The sequence below is a fragment of the Orbicella faveolata genome, unplaced genomic scaffold (genome assembly GCF_042242905.1).
Source record: "Orbicella faveolata isolate gen_17 unplaced genomic scaffold, um_ofav_v1 contig_1, whole genome shotgun sequence".
Classification (NCBI taxonomy): Eukaryota; Metazoa; Cnidaria; class Anthozoa; order Scleractinia; family Merulinidae; genus Orbicella; species Orbicella faveolata.
In genome coordinates, this window is record NW_028301536.1 from 3,031,174 (window position 1) to 3,049,686 (window position 18,513).

Genomic DNA, 18,513 nt, shown 5'->3' on the forward strand with positions numbered 1-18,513 from the left:
TAACCTTGCTTAAATAGTAACCTTTCCAGTAAATTATAGCATTACTACGTGTTGCATTATCGTCTTGTTTTGTTTTATTAAGAAGGAGCTATGATATCGAACTTTTTAATATCACCAAGTATTCCAAAAATCTTATCAGATCAAGTTATTGAAGTTATCAAAAAATTGCGCGAAGTGAAACTTCAGAGATAAGGCTAGGTAATGTGAAAATAATAAAGAAATTCAGAAGAAATGGTCGATGAAAATCAAATGAAAAAATTGTTAACTCCTGTGCATTAATCAGTTTACTTATTTTAGTATAACGTACTCCCCCTCTCGAATAAGCGCCTCCTTCGAATACTACACCCCTCCTATCGGCCAAAAATTAAAATAAGCGCGCCCCTTTGAATAAGCGCCCCCCTCCCCTCCCCCCATTTTGTGGACGAGTAATGAGACAACAAAGGATGTATAGTTTTCGTCGTGTAGTATTAGATTTGTGCATTGTTTCAGTGTGTGAACGCATTAAGTTTGGGAAAAATTACAAGTGTTAACGGTGCCGCGATTTGAAATTAGGATCAGCTTTTTATGTCGATAAACAGCTTATGTTGTTGTTTACGCGCAGATGATGTATTAAAAAAATTATCATGTCAGGCCACGATTTAGAAAAAATTAAATAAGCGCCCCCCTCGAATAAGCGTCTTCTCCTAAATTTGAAATAAGCGCCCTGGGCGCTAATTCGAGGATTTACGGTACTCTGTTAACTTTCAATTTCCTCAACAAAGTGGTTAATAAAATGGTAAAGTCTTGGTATTTTTCATAGTCTCCCTGTCCTTGACTGTGTAGTTGCCATTGTTTTGAGGTCTTGCCTGACTTGAAACTTGTACTCAGTGGCTGTTACTGCTGTTCTTCAGCAAGAAAACCATTTATTTCGTTACCCTTCTTCTTCAATGGTATGCGCGATATTTATCCATCGCAATTTACCGCCCAGCATTATCTCGCACAGTGCAACAGAACTGTGTCAATAATTAGTCTTTCTCCTGGGTGAAGAGAGGCACCTAAGATCAACACTACTTTTTCCTCTGTAATGCAACAAGCGGCACTGCCCGACTTGACCAAGCGGTCGGACGTAGAGTCGAAAGGACCAGCCACTAGATTGTCACACCAGAAGTCTTTCTTTTTGCAAAGATGTAATGGGAAGGCAAAGGAGGCCATTTAGGTGTCTTTCTCTTGCTTATGATTCCTCTGTCTTGGCGCCTGTACTAGCCAGTTGCTCGCTCGTTGTTCGTAACTAGAGCTAAGGAAGACCCTGAGCTGGAGGTCCAGGTCAGCATGTCTTTAGCTACAGTTACCACATTAGTTGACCAGGAATTGTTAATTGCAGCTATAGAGGACTGATACAGTCACTTCCCCACAGCTGTCGGGGGAGACCTCAACTATTACAGGAAATCCTTTCTGGCACGAAGTCGATGAATGGAGCGTTTATTGTTTTAGTCCTTCTGGGGAAATTTTTTATTTAAATTATCTAAATTAATGCTACATCGACTTGTTTTACCTTTTGGTCATTCCAAACAATATTTACCAACGACTGCTCTTCGTACTTTCCACGAAAACGTTTCAACATTTTCTAATGCTTTTTTTGTTGTTTATTTTGGTCCTGGACCACCTCTCGATAAAATATACAAATGAATGGTAGTCTTCCGTTTGAATCCACCTTTCTTAAGATGTAATTCGGGCGATCAGTTTTGATCTTGAGACTCGAAACGACTGAAAAACGCTACAAACTGTACAAAACAGAACAACGTAATTATCAACTGTCCAGTAGCTTTATTTAGTTGAATATTCCGTCGTACACACAATGATATCAACTTGTGCATACTCACGTTTGATAATGATTATCCGTATTTACTTAACTTGGAATGCTTAGCTTACTTTTTATAGTTTATACCGGCAGGCAACAGCATTTGTTTTCACATTGACTGAGCTGAGGAGACTTACGGACAAAAAAAGAAGAAAAAGAAAAGAAAGTCCCGTACAATGCAATATGGAAAAGAAAAAACGTGCCTTCTATAGTGTCCCGATTTAATTCCTATTGTATAAAGTTTTTGTTTCCTTTTACAGTTTAGCTTGGATTGACGATTATTTAATGCTGATAAACCACCGGTAACCACGAGTAACCGCGAATAACCACGGGTATAACCAAATGATGGTTAAAGGATACTCTTAATAATGATTTAGTCGATTCGTGCATGGTTACCCGTTGATTTTCTGGTACAGCGGTCGTTCTCCAAGATAGCCTACTTTGGGAGTAACACCCGTAGTTTGTAATTCATCAGTTACTTTATTTTTTTTTTGTTCCTTTTACGGAAATTGAAAAAAAAAAAAAAAAAGATTGAGAAGACACCCTGACTCGGTGATGTCGCGCACGTATGTCGATCGAGATTACACTTCGTGAAAAAATTGCTAATTTCCTTCAATTAACGTACTAATGAGTAGCTGTCCATACTTTTCCCATGAAAAGAACCCGGATATCGGACTAAAGCAATTGCAGACATTACAATTAAGTACTGCACCGTTGCAAACAATCAGCGACAAAAGTGTTGAGACACTTCGCATTAAAATTCGTGCTAACTATGTTCTCGATTTGTAGTCTTGATTGCTCGGACTATTTCAAGATGGTCTCGGTGGATCAAGCGATCTTTCGCCAGGTTGGACACAGCTTGGGAATACAGAAAAAAAAAAAAACATATGGTGTGAACTGTCAGATTAGCAGCTGCAGCTTTATAGAAGGCACAAAAGAGCTAATCAAAATCACAAGACTTGTAGTTCAAAAATTTAACCGAGGAGAAAGGCGTTTAACTGATTCTCTTCCTGAGGCTGATCTCGACAGCGGTTTGTGGATGGAATCGGCCAAGCCATTGCAAATACCTTGAAGTGGATCACGGCTGTAACGGACCGGCTTGCCTACAGTGGAAATATGATTGATTCAACTGATAACCTTGACGTTTTCTTAGTCTTGGCTGCAGGCACAAAAGCCGCTCTGGGTATTAAAGCTACGTCCTTGACGTCCGTTGACTTCGACCAGGCCATTCAAGAGTTTGCCTCAAAAGTACGTAGAAAACGGATCACTTCCCATGCAGGTAGATGATGTTTGGGTCGAGTCTTTATGTAAAGGCTAAAGTCAAGGCTTTATGCTCTGATAAATCATTTCAAAACATCCAGTCGTTACATTGGCAATTTCAGACAAGCCTCCAAAATGGTATAGTGCTGTGAGGATCTCTCACGGTGGCCATGTTTGACTGGTTGGTGTCATTGCTGTCTTGATCATGTGCGAAGCCAGTGTTTGTTGATGCATTGAGAAATAATTATAGACAGTAATAAATACGGTCCTTGTAATTCTTACTTATTGAAGTGGAAGGTTATAGACAATTCCAAAAATCACCGTCATAGTGAAACAAAATTAGTCCAAGTAAAATGTCGCTGAACATGATAAACGCACAGATCAAAACGTTAGTAAATGTAAACAGATTTTCAGTCACTTCTAATTATTACAGAACAGTCCACATCGGCACCTCTTTTACGAAATAAATTAACGTAGTCCCGGCCAGAAAAAAATAGGTCAGCTTTGCGGACATGCGTGGCTTAGGGATTGTTCCAGTCATACGAGTTATTTTAATGACTTCTGGCTCTACTTGCTATAACAGCAGTCTTTTTTTGAAAAAGAAAACCAAGTGAATTGTTCCTATTTTTTTCTTTTTTTTATGTATTATTTTCGTGCACACTGACATGAAATACCAGAGCAGGGAAGCCTCTTTGTTGACACTGCATTACCTGCATTGCTCTAATATGGATTTACTCCCAATCAATTGAGCCACTCTACCCGGTAAACCTCTCGTTACCTGGTTGCCCAACATATTTTACCTGTCACTTGAAGACGAAAGGTAGTCTCGACTTCTTTACGCGACGTATAGGCCGGGTTTCACAGGATTACACGGGTGTTTGGACAGCAAATACATATACACTGCGTAAGATCTTTAGAGAAATCTAGGACTTTTTTATAATTTTGAATTAAGCCATCGGATGATATGCGATTGGAGGTCAATTATGCGAAATAGCATAGTCGCGTTACTTCATAAACCGTGTTGTTATCGGTTCCAAACCTAAAATAATTACATATATTTCAGCGAATAAAAGGTTAAGCATGAAAAGAAAAAGACCAAAGACTCCGTAAATCGGATCCTGGAATCGAACTCGGGTCCACTATTTCAGATTGGAAGATGAGTTTCGTAACCATTTTACCACGTAGGAAAACTTGCCTGAAAACGAACGATCAGAAAAACAAAGCATTCCAGCCTTATCTCAAATTAGTTAACAAATATGCGAATTAGCTAACAACTATGTGACACTTGTTCACGTAGCCTGACAAACTTCTCGCAAACTGACAAACTTCTCGCAAACTGACAAACTTCTCGCCAACTGACAAACTTCTCGTAAACTGACAAACTTCGCGGATGCCGACATAGTGTGGCTAGTAACCCATACTAAAATCCATGTATTACGGCGCTCATATCTGGAGTCCTTTTCAAAATTACCCAAGAGCACACGCTTGACTTAATTTTACGTGTGTATATGAGCACACGCAACATCAAGTCGCTTTCAAAACATGATCGAAGTGAAGTATACGCGAGATTAGTCCAGCTTCTGTGATCTATTCCATTATTCGGCTAATGTCACTCTGGATATGTCTGATCATGGTCTTTTACGTGGCTCGTTAACATTAAAAAAACCTGTATTTTTGTTTCATGCACAATTTAAACACATCAATCTACCAGGTCATAATAAAATGAAGAGGTCAAACATATATTTAGGATTTCATTGCATACGGCTATTTCACATCGATGGGATGAGACCTACTTGTAGACCCATCGGAGATTTTTTGATAGATCAAGCTTTATACTCAATTTAGTTTAATGATATATAAAGAAATTAAAAATCGGGTGCGAATATAAGCGTGGTAAGAACCTTGTAAAGAAGGGGAAACGGTTTAAGCATTCGCATTTTCACAAATTCGTCATCTGACTGTAAACTGGCACAATTCAATGTCAACATCTTTCAGTCTCCCGTTGCAGCTTTAAATTGTTTAAAAATGAAAGACAGCAAGAGACGATGATAGTCTCTTGAAGGCAGAAATACGATTATATCTAGGAAACTGAGGATGTAAACAGCAATTTAAATATTCATAACCCAATTATAAGGGTACCGGGGAGGGGCTGGAAGGGATGTACACATACCGTTAGGTACTAATAGTTTTGATCAGGTTCTCAAAGGAGAAAACAAACCCACAAATAATTACTTTCGTCACTTAAAAACAATGTTTCTGTTACCATTCATGTTAAATTAGCTGAAACATTGTGGAAAAACCCACTTGGGGAGGTCTCCCCCACGAGCCCGACCCTTCTAAACTCGTACTTCACGTGATTACCAACAACCATGACAACCTAGACAACAACCTAGACAAATTAAAAATTTCAATTACTCGCGGTCGTCGAAGCTTCGCGATCTATTCACTTCTTCTCTTGTTTCTCCGAGCATAGAGTCTGAGGACGGTCTTTGGTAAGTAGCGGCCGGTTTTGTGCATTGCGTTGAATGCAGCATTTGCATAACGCTTAATTCTTATCTACATTTTGTGATGAAAACTCAGTTTTCGGCGTCTGCAGCAAATGTTAGTTTGTAAAAATGGCGTTGGTCTGTCAAATTCTGAGCGCAATTTGCATCTAGCAGTAACTCGGTCTCCAAATCTTTTTCGCTTTGCGGTGATAATAAGTTTTTTTCCTAACCTGCAAATGACACAGGCATTTCCGCCAGTTCACGATTTTACCTGCATTACTCTTGGGAAACTCGAAAGATTTCAGTAAGGCCCTTAGTAGCAAAGATAAAAGAACATAAGATGTTTGTGCTGGGGACAAATAACTCTAAGATTGCGCAACACGCTCTCCAGCTAGTTTGGCGATGGCATACACTTAAATTCCGCCATCATCGCCGACAAGGCTCATATCTATCATGAGAAATGTTTTCTCGAGGCCTGGTATCAGTGGTATTCCAACAGAAACAGCAATGCGGCAAACATGTCAACATTACTGATATATATATATATATATATATATATATATATATTTATATACGTTCACTGATTGAGTAATCGCCTCTGGCGAGGCAGCTGTACATGCCGTTTGTTCCATTTTGCTAGCGAACCAGGCACAGAGTTGTGAGCCGTTAGATAGCCGTTATTCAGCTGGCTTTTTAGAACCGACGAAGGCCGCTGTTTTTCGGTCGAAATCTCGAGTCATAGTTGTTATAAACTATGTCTTCAACGTCTACACAAGTCATTGTCAGACAATTTTAGATGTATGTTATCGATACGCCTGACTGTTTCTTTAAAATTTTCGTTTAAAGTAAATCTCGACACATGCCTCTGCATAGCGAAACAGAACGGTTTTAAAAAGGGTGACGTTCAAAAACGATCCATAATCTAATCAGATCATCAGGGCTATCACGAGGACACATGCATGACAGCCCTCATGTGATCAAATGGTTTTCAGTAATGCAAATCCATGTGGATAAACAAAACAGTTCTAAGAAGCTGATGGCTTCCGAGGTTCCGAAGGCGTCTGTCCATAAAGTGTGGAATTTTAATCCCGTCGATCTGAGGACTGAAATAAACTGCATCTTTAATGCCGTTATTGGTAGCCATCACACAGAATTTTAACAAATCGAGCACATATAGTTGAGTTGACTAACTTGACTTCTTAGAGTCTTGCAGTGGAAGTTAGTGATCAGGTTATTCAGGATTCAGGATTCAGTAAGCATTCGGTAGAAACTCCCAGTGATAAGATTTCATAGTAAATTGTATCTAAAGCAAATCGATTTCAGCTCCAGATAGCGAGAGGTTCATATATTAACTAACATTGCTTACGAGAATTTGTGAAGCATTCAGTGGGCATTTTTAATAACTAGACCAAAGTTCTTGCTGATCTGCATGTTCTTTAACATGAAAGAAACTTTTTAGTTCGAACGAAACTTTACTTAAGTATTTTACTTAGTTTACTTTAGTGATATACATGTTTCCCTTTGTGAACAAGGGTTTGTAAGAACCATTTGGCGCACAACTAGTTTTGGTCGCAATTTGCGATTTAGCATTTTGTTTGCGAATTAAAAAATCTCTGTTAAAACTCATTAACCTCAACAAGTAAAGCGTTTTAATCGCTATACTAAGTATGGAATAGATTGATTGTATATGCTTTATTGATTTTTTAGCAATATTTCGCATTTCTTCCCCGAGAGAGTTTCGTAATCAGCCAACATGAGAACTGCTTTTTACAGGTTGAAGTAGATTAATACATTCTGCCTTCTCAGTCAATCGAGGTTCTTGGTAACGCTTCACTGCCTCTTCCTGTTTTGACTGCTCAGAAAGAAAAGTCTGACTCGATTAATTAATAGACTTACTAAATTAATAGATATTCTTAACAGACTTAAAGGCCGTTCTGAAAACCACTTTATGTGAGATCGCTCCCTGTATAAGTATTATTATCATTATCATTATCATTATCATTATCATTATCATTATCACTTACAGAAATCAAGTACCGGTAAACAGAGTATTAAAGTATTAGCTAAACGTTTAGGAAAAGTCTTGCCATACATAATTCACGCAAACCAGAATGCTTTTGTTAAAGGTAGATCGATCTTTGATGCACTAAGGACAATTGATGATGTTGTCGATTATACGAAACGTAACTGCTTGCCAGGTATTTTGATAGCAATTGATTTTGAGAAAGCCTTCGACACATTGGATTTGAATTTTTTAATTAGAACTTTGCATAAATTCAACTTCGGCTCTTCCTTCATACACTGGATTCGAACACTTTATAAAGATGTATCTAGTGCAGTTATGAACAATGGATTCACCACCGGGCATTTTCCTTTAGAAAGAGGAATCAGACAGGGTGATCCGCTATCTCCGTATTTATTTATTATAGCTATTGAGATTTTGCCATAAAGATAAGGGAGGACAATAATATCCAAGACTTTAAAATCGGGCAGGAAGTGCTTAAACTGTCCTCATTTGCGGATGATATGACTTGCTTTCTCAAAGACAGTTCTTCGCACAGTGTCTTGGTTGAGACTCTTGAGTCATTTGGTGAATGTTCAGGCTTAAAAGTTAATCATGAGAAAACAGAAATATTTGCCCTTGGAAACAGTATCTTACAAGATGTAGATTTTCCGAAGCCCAATATTCACGCAAACATTAAAATTCTCGGAGTGTACTTTGGCTATGATGTAAAACAGGACATGATCATGAAGAAATCAATTAATACGTGGAAATGGAGGGGCCTGTCCTTATTACGAAGGATTCAAATTGTGAAAACATTTGCAGTTCGTAAAATTATGTATAGAGCATCGGTTATACGTTATACCTCTTTCCAAAGAACTAATTAAAGAGGCAAACTCTATTTTCTATGGTTTCATCTGGAATGGAAAAGATAAAGTTAAGCGGTCATCTGTCTAAAGAAATTTTTGCAAGACTGCCCAAGCTCGTGGAAAAGCATCCTTGGAAAGATTCTTTCACCAGTTGGGGGACGTTTCCTTTTATATTGTAATTTCGACACCGCTAAACGAAAAATCTTCTAACCACCTTACCACAAGGAATGTCTACACGCTTGGTCCGAACTAAACGGAAAAACACCTGGCTCTTCTTACGAGGCGATTAACGAAATAATTTGGAACAATAGGTATCTTTGCATTGACAAAATGTCTATATATAGAGATGATATGATTAAGTTAGGAATTCTTAAGATAGGCGACGTTGTCATGTGGGCAAAAATCTCTTCTCGTTTTAACCTATGCAGCGCTTCACTTCTATCTCCTGAACAAAATATATTTCTTTTTTTTCTTTCTCGCTCCTTACCTCGCCTTTGCTAAATCTTTACCGATCCGTCGCTGATTGAAGAGATTCCAACTGATCCCAAAATTAGACTGGGAAACGGGTACTAAGTTCCAATCCTCGACATCTCCTCTAAACAAAGTTATGAAATCTTTTTGGGAAAGAAACAAATCCACCTACTGCAAAAAGAAAACTAACAGATAAATACCCTGATATAAACGTGGAATGGAATAAGGTTTACTCTTTACCCTTCCTTTCAACTCTGGAATAGAAAACTAAGGAGTCTTAATACAAAATCTTGAATTGCATTGTCGTCACAAACGAAAAACTTTATCGACTTGGCTTAGTTGCCTCCCCTATTTGCACCTTTTGTCAGGAAACAGCAGAATCCATCGAGCATTTACTCTTTTCCCGCAAAATATCCTCTGAATTCTGAAAACATGTCTTATTCTGGCTTAAAGATAATGGTATTTATATTGAAACATTGAAGGAGTGGGACATAATTTTAGGGAAGTTCGACGTTAAATACAATTTTTCTTTAATAAACCATTTATTATTATTAGGGAAATATTATATTTACTCTAAAAAGTGCCAAAAGAGTCTACCCACGGTTCATAGTTTTATTGCTCGGATTAAATTGATCTGCAGAATTGAACTTCAAATTGCCAGGGGAAATAATAAGCTTTCACAACATTTTATTAAATGGAGAAAACTTGTTGAGGTACTGACCCAGGAAGAGGTGGTGGTGGAAAGGATTTTAAAAGTTACAAATAGGTAAATAAACAAGTATGCTTCTGTTTATGTTCATTTAGCAGCATCTAATATGTCCTGTCTAATTGTGTGTGCCATTTTTAAATAATACTCTCAACTTAATGTAGTGTGGTGTAAGTAGAGTATTGTAATTTAGTAGTTTCTTTGAAAGAATTAGTTTTTTTTCTGTAAGTAGTTTATTTTAGGTAATGTGCAGTGACTAGTTTGCTCTAAGTATTTCATGTATACATTAATTATTTTATTCTATGTAACGTACTGTATGTAGTTTATTGTAATTAACGTACTGTAGGTAAGTTTTTTTGTAAGTGTTGTATTGTAAGTAGTTTATTGTAATTATATATTGTAAGTGAGTTTTTTGGAAATAGAGAAAAAAAAAAGAAAGAAAAAAAAGTGCGGTAAACACATGCGATTGATTTGGTTAAAGTTTTGTCGAACGTCACGGCTAGGCTTAGTAAATTTAATTTATAACAACAGAATTTCGTCATTTGAAGTGATGTCATCAGAATGAAACATTGTTTTCAATACTTTAGACTTGACTGGAGCTTTATTGACTTCTAAACGGTTAATTATGCGCATGTGCGGGCCATTAATTACACACTGAAATTCGAGGAATTCGAGGAATTAGAGCGATTTCGGTCCATAATTATGTCAACTTATTGGGAATGAGAGCACATTCTAATGAAAGGAAGTAAGAAACTTTTCTATCGAATATGTGTGATCTGGAGAGAAAGAAAGAAAAAAATTATCGCTAACTACAAAACGTATTAACAGGCGATATTTCTGCCATGAGATCATGTTCTACCCCCCCGAAACTTGATAAAAATGAATATCTTTGAACAGGTCTCCCCCACCCCCATGGTATACCCATCCTCCTCACCTTTCTGTGAAAGAAATTCAGATTGTCGGCGGATGAAAACGGGACTCGTAAGCTACAAAGCAGGATCGTTTCCTGATAGCATCAGTATTCCTGTGGACAGGGAAAGTGCTGGAATTTGTCATACTACTGTTTCCCCCAGTAGACGACCTTTGGTGAGTACGGAATCTATATACACGAAGAGTAAATGCTAACTGCACGACTTGTGTCACGCACAAAATACAAATGTATCTGCTATGTTGCTTGTTTACTTGATCAGTGCAAGGGCCTTGCAATTACATGACTGTGAATGCTTTGGTCTCTTGCATTTTTATGAGCGAAGTTTCACTTCTCAGTAAAGTTAAGTTTCTCTAGGCCTTTGCATACTCCTTGTGCAAAAGCAAAGACCAGAACTGTCGATGAAGCAAGAAGATCTGATCGAAAAATCGGAAGGTTTTCCAGGCATTCACATTGCACTCACTCTAGTTTTACAAACTTCTTTCGTCCCTCTTCATTGCTTTATAGCAAAGCTATGCTGAGAAGGACATTCAAGATCAACGTTCTTCAGCGTTCTTGGAATGATCGAGAAAAACATGCCTGACAGCAAATAGTCGTTGCTAAGGAGCTGAAGGAGGCGGATTTCATATGGGCCTCATCTGACCTTTTTAAGCGGACAGCACAACCTGCACTGAACTGAATCTATCTGAAACATAAATTCGATACAGTAAAATATCCGGCAGCCTGAACAGAATAAAGAACGTGAAGGCCTCTAAGATTTTGGTCAATTCGATTCTCAGGCTTCTGCCGCCAGGACTGAGCAGTCATGGAATTTCAGTTTATTTTGTAACTAGCTCAGGGCGCTGTATCTCGCGCTCCTGGCGCTTCATGCAAAAATCACATGCAGTTTCAGTATTAATCATTGAACATTGTCTAAGGGCACGATTGTCGTAGGGTTAAAAACATGCTCCAAAATATGAAAATCGCCTGCAAGTTGCAAGTTTGAACTACACGAGACAATTCTAATCACGACTGGAATTGTCCCAAACAAGTTGCGTGCGGGAAAATTGAACCGCTCTTAAGTAGTCACCTCTGCTAAGAGATACGCAGACATAACGCATTGAAGTAGTTTCTTGCGATGAAGCACTATTTAAAATGCCTTCTTTCGATATATTTTTTCGCTCGCTCTCGTCTCATGTATTTGCTAAATGGGATGAAATCTTGTTCAGTCGCTCTTGGAGGATCGTGACAACTAGGAAGTAAACAAATGAACGACATCGTGTCCAAAGAAAATGGATTTCAACAGGAGATTGATCAAAAGTGTTTTTGTGTGGGATTTCCCACACTTTTTCAGCGTCAGCGATACTTATTCCTTTATTTGTGTACGAGAGCAACGCGTTTGTCACGTGGTTTCTATTTGGCGTGTAGACTGGGTTCCACTGGCATGAGAGAGGACCCTGGGAACGATCGCGAGGTTGAGGGTTTTTGTGCGGCTGCCACTGATTACTCTTATCGGCTGTTGTTTTTTTTTTGGCGAATTTTGACTTGTTCTTGAGATTCGGAGGGAGTCTTAGGCCTTAGGTCTTAGTGTTTGAGACACTCGCTGCTGAATTTATTTTTGACGCGCCATGTATTATGAGGTGGGTAAACATTCGCTCTCTGTTTGTATATGTACGAAATTCTTGGTTGAATAAGGAACAATCATACAAAGGTCCAGTTCTCGGACAGAACTGTCTGCAATTACATATTTAAATTATGTCACATTGAAATTGCTTCGATCAGTTGAAAAGCCCAACAATTTCCGCGGAAAATAAAATTCTGCTAAGCAATGTCCCGCCGCGCAGTCTGCAATATGTCGGAAGAAAATAATAATAATAATAATCATCATCATCATCATCATCATCGAATATTTCCCCAGGATAACCCTTCAGTACAAAGAACTGTTATCAACGGGGTCCTGCTGACTAAGAATTAAAAACTAATAAATAAGAATAATTAAGATATATAAAATAAGATACATGTTAAGGCAAGTTAAAAACCGTTAAAAATACAATAGAAATTACAAGTAATTATCGTCCAAGGCTTTCCTAAATACTTGAATGATTTCATTGCTTTCAACTCCCGTCTATTGCGAAAATCAACATTTTTATATTAACAACCGAAGTTTTACGGACATATATAACATAATGACAAAGTCCAGTATTTTCCTCTGTATTTATGGTTGGCAAATAGAGGTCCCCACTATAAACCATGATTTGTTGATACGTTGCGTGACGGTGCAGTTTCCGGAGCCTCACAAGTTTAATAGGACTAAAATATTTGCATTTGCCTTCAAACTTCATGCTAAACATTTTCATATTTACTGGTCAAAAGCTAATTTCTAAAAGTATAATTTACAAACAGTTTTCTAAGCTGGAAGCACGAATATTAGCTCACATTTGCAATCGCGTGCTGATTTATCGTAAACAAACTCCGTTCAACCAGCGACCGATTCTAATATTTCCGCTGATGAATAAAAGTAGACAACATTTATATTGCCGTTCCTTGGTTCAGGCTTACTCTTATGGCTTTAGAGTACTTTTCCAAGCAATTTCTACTGAATACAGACTGAACTATTCATGGCGGTGCGCGCGGGGTGGGGGGGGGGGGGGAGTGTGTCTGCGTAGGAGCTGAGGCTAACTGAACTATTTGTCTCCACTGGAACTAATCAACAAACCCCTGGACAAATGTAGTCAAAACACAGTCAATGAAATAAAGCTGTTCCCACAGTAAACATCCCCAAGCCAACGGGATTCAAAAGTCGTGCTCGTGAACAGACTTAATAGTTGTCCCAGTTATGTAACAAAAGCATAATAGCAAGTTACCTCGTCCCTCGACAAAACAGAAGCTTCAATCAACCCCCCTTCCCACCAATAACTTTGGGCTATATGTCCGCTGCCTTTTTTTTTTTTGGGGGGGGGGGGGGGGAGGTTTAGTATACATTATGAACCAACGGTTTACACGGGATTTTGCCAAGGTAACAAAAATGGGACACGGAGGAAAACTATTTTTCCTTTTCGGTTACGTATTAATGTCAAACGGAGAATCGTGATTTGCTCTTATACCTTGGACATCAAAACACCATTGCAACTCACCGCATTAAATGTCAAGGCGCTGCATGTGATCTTTTTGACGTATCCATGGATATTACCTCCGGAAATATTGGTCATACTCGCTAAGAGCGCAGTTTCCCCGTGGTAAAAGGGTCATTTACCACGGTAAAAAGAGCCCCGTGTAACCGAACCCTAAGAGAGCAAATTTCCTGGAAACTAAAGTCCAGACATGTTTCAATTCTCCTGTAACCGTTTTTTCGGCTGCAGCTTGAGGTCTTATCTTTACTCGACATTCATCACTACAAGATGACAAAATATAAAAATATTCACTGTAAAGCTACAATTTCTCTGATTTATCCATAGCGCATCAACTTGTATTTGACTGAGATCCCACACAAGTTCGCATTGCGGACCTATTTTTTTTACCTAGATGACGTTTCTGCTTATAATTAGCTGTCTAGAGATTCATGAAATCAGTAACGAATCCCCGGAGTATTTGGAACATAAATCACTTAAAAAATGAAGGTACGACTCCAAAATGGTAGAATTTGTGTTTCAGTTAATGCCCTTAAGCAAACCGAGAGATTTTAATTACAGCAGCATTGGTGTTTATGATTGATAATATACGTTTTAGCTAACCTGCGATCAGGCGTTCTTTTTAACAGCTAGGGGAAGGCGAACGGGCTGCAGACGACTCGTGAAGTAAATGTATCTGGCGTTCAGTTTTCCTCTTCCCCGATTCGCCAAAAAAAAAGAAAGAAAAAAAACCAACGCCTGATCGCAGGGTTCGTGTTTAAAACACGCAACGGTGAAATGGCACTACAGTTAGCCTAAATAGCGATCAGGTTAGCCTAAATATCACTGACTCGGCAGTGGTTAGCTCTCAACAACTGCAAGGGTTACCCTTACAGACAACCGTATCCCACATTGACTCTTACCTGTAGTGCCATTTCGCATCATAGCGAAAACCGTACTGCGGACGAGACCCTCATCTTAGCTATTTTCCATTGACAGTTAACAGGTCCATCTCGGCGTGAAATGCGGGTTTTCACTTTCCTGTTGCTTCTTGGGGTTCCGAGTGGATGGGCCAGTGAGGTTTGTGACAAAGATAAAGGCCCGACAGATCTCATCGAATGCTTAAAAATCGAGGGCTACCAGGGAGAGTATCAGTGGGCAACCTGCCTGACATCAGACCATATCCTAGAAAAAAGTGACCGCGATCACATCTGTGCAGACCGCACTCGACACTATTGCTGGTACCCTTGCATGTTCGAGCTGCATCGCCAAAGTTCTGGCTCAGTGTCAGACGATTGCACCTGTACTATATACCCGCAGGCCCCTTCCAGTATCATCCCGCCTCAAGAGTGCTACAGCCCTGCTGGAGATTCCTGTTATTGGTATCGTAATTGCTTTGAAAAGAGAATTCTTTGCAAACCCTCAGGCAATGCTTACGTCATAAGATATGCCGAGAGGTTCTGCAGAGTGTTCGAAGAACAAAAAGCCAAAATAAGTCCAGACGCGCAGAAGTGGATGGAAGCTGTCCGTAAATGTCAGCAGGTTGCTATGGTACCATTGCTGAGGGACTCAGAAGATCAAACTTGTAACGAAATAAGAGAGCAAGCTCTTGCTTCTTACACCCAGTGCTACTTGAATCCAGGTGAAGGAGCGAAGTCGATTTGTGACGTCTTTTGTTGGGACCACTTCAAGATATTTTGGGCAATCAAGGCATCGTTCGTCAAGCTAGATACAGCTTGGGAGTCTCTAAAGGGATTGTGGAACATAGGAACCCAATGTACTTCGCCAAGCAACCAAGAGGAGTGTTTCGAACGAAACTTAAAGAATGTGATCAAACTTTTGAAGCTAAATGTAGAAAATCTTATGCGACGAAAGAGGCGTTCGCCAGATTCCCTTACAAATGTTGATATTTTAAGTCGGTTCGCTGATGGAGTTGGTTCGGCCATTGCAAGTGAATTGAAATGGAACACGGATGTGATGGACTGGCTCGCCTACACTTCAAATTGGGTTAGTCTTAGTAATGTGGACATCGTCATAGCCATGGCAGACATAAAAGCCCTGGGTATCGTCACTGCTCCCATCGAATCAGTTAGCTTCGAACAGACTGTTAACGACTTTGCTTCAGCCGTAAAAAAGGGTACTCTTCGACTGCAGGTGGATGGATACAATGTTTGGATCAAGTCTTTGGCTGTGTGCTCCGATAAATCATGTGTCAAAACCCGGACACTTGCAGTTTCAAATAAGCCTCCTTGGAATGGTGCCACTCGAATTTCTCACGGTAACGGTGGCTTGTTTGCAGTCATTGCCATGGTGATCATGTTGATAGACAAACTGTTATTGTAACGTGAAGATCGATCATGTTTATGATGATCGCCTTTTTGGATAAGCTGGTGTCTTTTACTTATAGCAGGTGTACTTTACTAACCATCCAAATAGTGTAGACAACAATATGAAAGTTCAACGTTCTCTTTTTTTGTTTATTCATATAATTACTCAAGGGGGTCGAAGAGTGCTTAGACTCCCACGTGACAGAAGGGATACTTGTGATTTATTTTTGGACTGTAAATTGTAGTATCAATTAGGGATTTTAGAATGGATAGAACTCTCAATATGCTCAGTATCAAGTACTGCCTTTATGGTAACACGTGAAGAAACAAAACAATCAAGTTTACTGTATCGTTGCTTTGGATCAATTAGTCATGAATTCTTAATGGAACATTCAATGGTAATATTTTATTGTAATTAAAGCTGCTTTAGCTATTATCTCTCAGCATTTTTTAATTTTATAGTGTTCTTTTGGGGGGACGCAATAAAGCCTGTGCCCCGGAAAGATTGGTTTTATTTCGGGGATTCAAAATTTTTGAGGGGAGCTCTACCCATCTAACATGGGACAGTGAAAATGCACGACCGTATTCGTAAGTGTTTTGAAGAAAGCTGTGCAGTGAAAAGCGAATCAGATTTTTTCAATTATGAGTGAAGAAAATTAACTGTTTACAACGATATCAGTCCACCTTGTGAGGACCACACTTTAATTTGCACTCGTAGCTCGTGTAGTTTGATCGTCGTGGTGAGGATAGAATCACATTTCACATTGTAAATACTTTTTATTAAATAGAACCGGAAGCATAGGTGATATGCCTCTGATTGAACTGTTTTAAATTTCAATGCTATAATAATTACTGTGAATATCCGGTGTCTTGCCTTTGAGAGGGAGAGGGTGGAGGACAACTGTCCTTGGAACACTCGCGCGTCTTTCTTATTGCTGTTGTTATTTTTTACAGATTATTACAATTGTCCTTTCCCCGACGCTAGAAAACCCTAGTCAAGTCTCTCGTTAAGAGAGTTGAACGGTTGAACGGTAGAATTCGCAGAAGTGGCCTTAACAGAAGTTATAGCCACTACAGTAACAGGTGTCGGGATTCTGTTCGTTTTGTCAGTTTTAGTATAGGTCGTTGAGTGTTTCCGTGTGATTATTGTTTATAACAGCAATATGCCATTGTCAAGTTTCAAAATGCGAAGGTCTGATTTCGTGATTTAAATAACTATAGTCGAACCTCTTCTAACGGCCACCTCTCTACAACGGCCACCTCTCTACAATGGCCACCTCTCTACAGTGGCCAACTCTCTGCAACGACCACCTCTCTGCAATGGCCACCTCTCTACAATGGCCAACTTTTTTTGGTACCGGTGGAACGTTACGTGATACATTATTAACCTCTCTACAACGGTCACCTCTTCACTACGGCAACGGCCTCTAAAACGGGTCCCAAATGCCCAAATAACCTCTCAACAACGGCCAGTTAATCAATGTCTGACGAACGTCGAATTCAACACCACACTTTTTATTGGAAAAGGTCACCAAAGTAGTCAGATCCATACTACGCGTCGTTGGTCTCTGTTTCTATTTAGTTTGTGTTTTATTGATGTAATTAATGGTGTTACATATTTATAGGCTAAAGTAAGCAGTTTTAGAAAATTTAAATCTTGTACCCCCGAAAAGAACAGGTGTCATATTACACCCCTATCTCCCCATAACGGCCACCTCTCTACAACGGCCACTTTCCTCTGTCACCAAGGTGGTCTTTGCAGAGAAGTTCGACTGTATGTTATGTATGCGCATAAATCAGTAAGTTGACATTAGAAAACAATAAAGTGACAAGTAGTCCATGTATGTAGCGAGACCATGAAGACCTAGGAAGCGTGACCGTTCCGCAACCCGAAATCACATGCACAAGAGGTCGAAAAGCCCCTTATTCATTTCCTGATTTAAAGGTCTCAACAGATTTTGATGAATTGTAAACCGGAGAGTCAAATTCGTTATATAGTGTTTGAAGGTTTTGCAATAGTCCAAATATTTCATAAAGAATCACGTTACGAAATATTTGTTTAACGTTTGTAATACTTAAAAATCGTATAAACTGACCTTTTACACTTAACAAAATGGTACCCTAGAGGTTTTTCTTTAAATGTCTTGCATTTCTTTTCCCTGTATCAGCTTCTTCCGTCATTGATTATAGATAACAAGCGCTGATTCCGCCCGCACTTTGAGAGCAAAGGATTGTAAAATGTCGTATACAGCGATATACCGCTTGCGTAGTATACACCCCCTAAGAATCCCTGTGCAAGCATTAATTACATGCTTCAATTACGATGTTTATTTTAAAAGTTTTAACCAGACCTTGTGTAATGTACTTGACTTGCCTGCTGAAGTAAGGAAGGAGGTAAATAGGTTTTCGGATCGACGGATTTGGCCTTAAAAAGCGCACGGATTGTGGATTTTTTCGGTAAATCTAGCGGATTCGCGGATTTTGAAAACACAGTGGATCGTGGATCAGCGATGAATTTTGGCGCGGATTCCGGATTGTGCC

General features: G+C 39.2%; 1 protein-coding gene and 1 pseudogene across 2 annotated transcripts; both read left to right on the forward strand.

Annotated features, from left to right (window-relative positions):
- The first annotated feature begins 1,063 nt into the window (after positions 1-1,063).
- LOC149117726 (uncharacterized) lies at positions 1,064-3,428 on the forward strand (annotated as a pseudogene).
- Positions 3,429-5,486: 2,058 nt separating this feature from the next.
- LOC149117727 (uncharacterized) lies at positions 5,487-17,813 on the forward strand. Of its 2 annotated transcripts, none has more exons than XM_089285015.1 (2): positions 5,487-5,589; positions 14,645-17,813. In XM_089285015.1, the coding sequence occupies exon 2, from the start codon at positions 14,669-14,671 to the stop codon at positions 15,986-15,988; it is 1,320 nt and encodes a 439-aa protein (XP_089141141.1). In that variant the 5' UTR covers positions 5,487-5,589; positions 14,645-14,668; the 3' UTR covers positions 15,989-17,813. The 2 variants fall into 2 exon arrangements, with proteins under 2 accessions (XP_089141141.1, XP_089141137.1); XM_089285011.1 differs by lacking the exon at positions 5,487-5,589 and adding an exon at positions 10,629-10,717.
- Positions 17,814-18,513: the final 700 nt, after the last annotated feature.

What these genes read in the sequence shown, in the direction of transcription:
- LOC149117727 (XM_089285015.1), top strand. Translation starts at nt 14,669, where the DNA reads ATGCGGGTTTTCACTTTCCTGTTGCTTCTTGGGGTTCCGAGTGGATGG.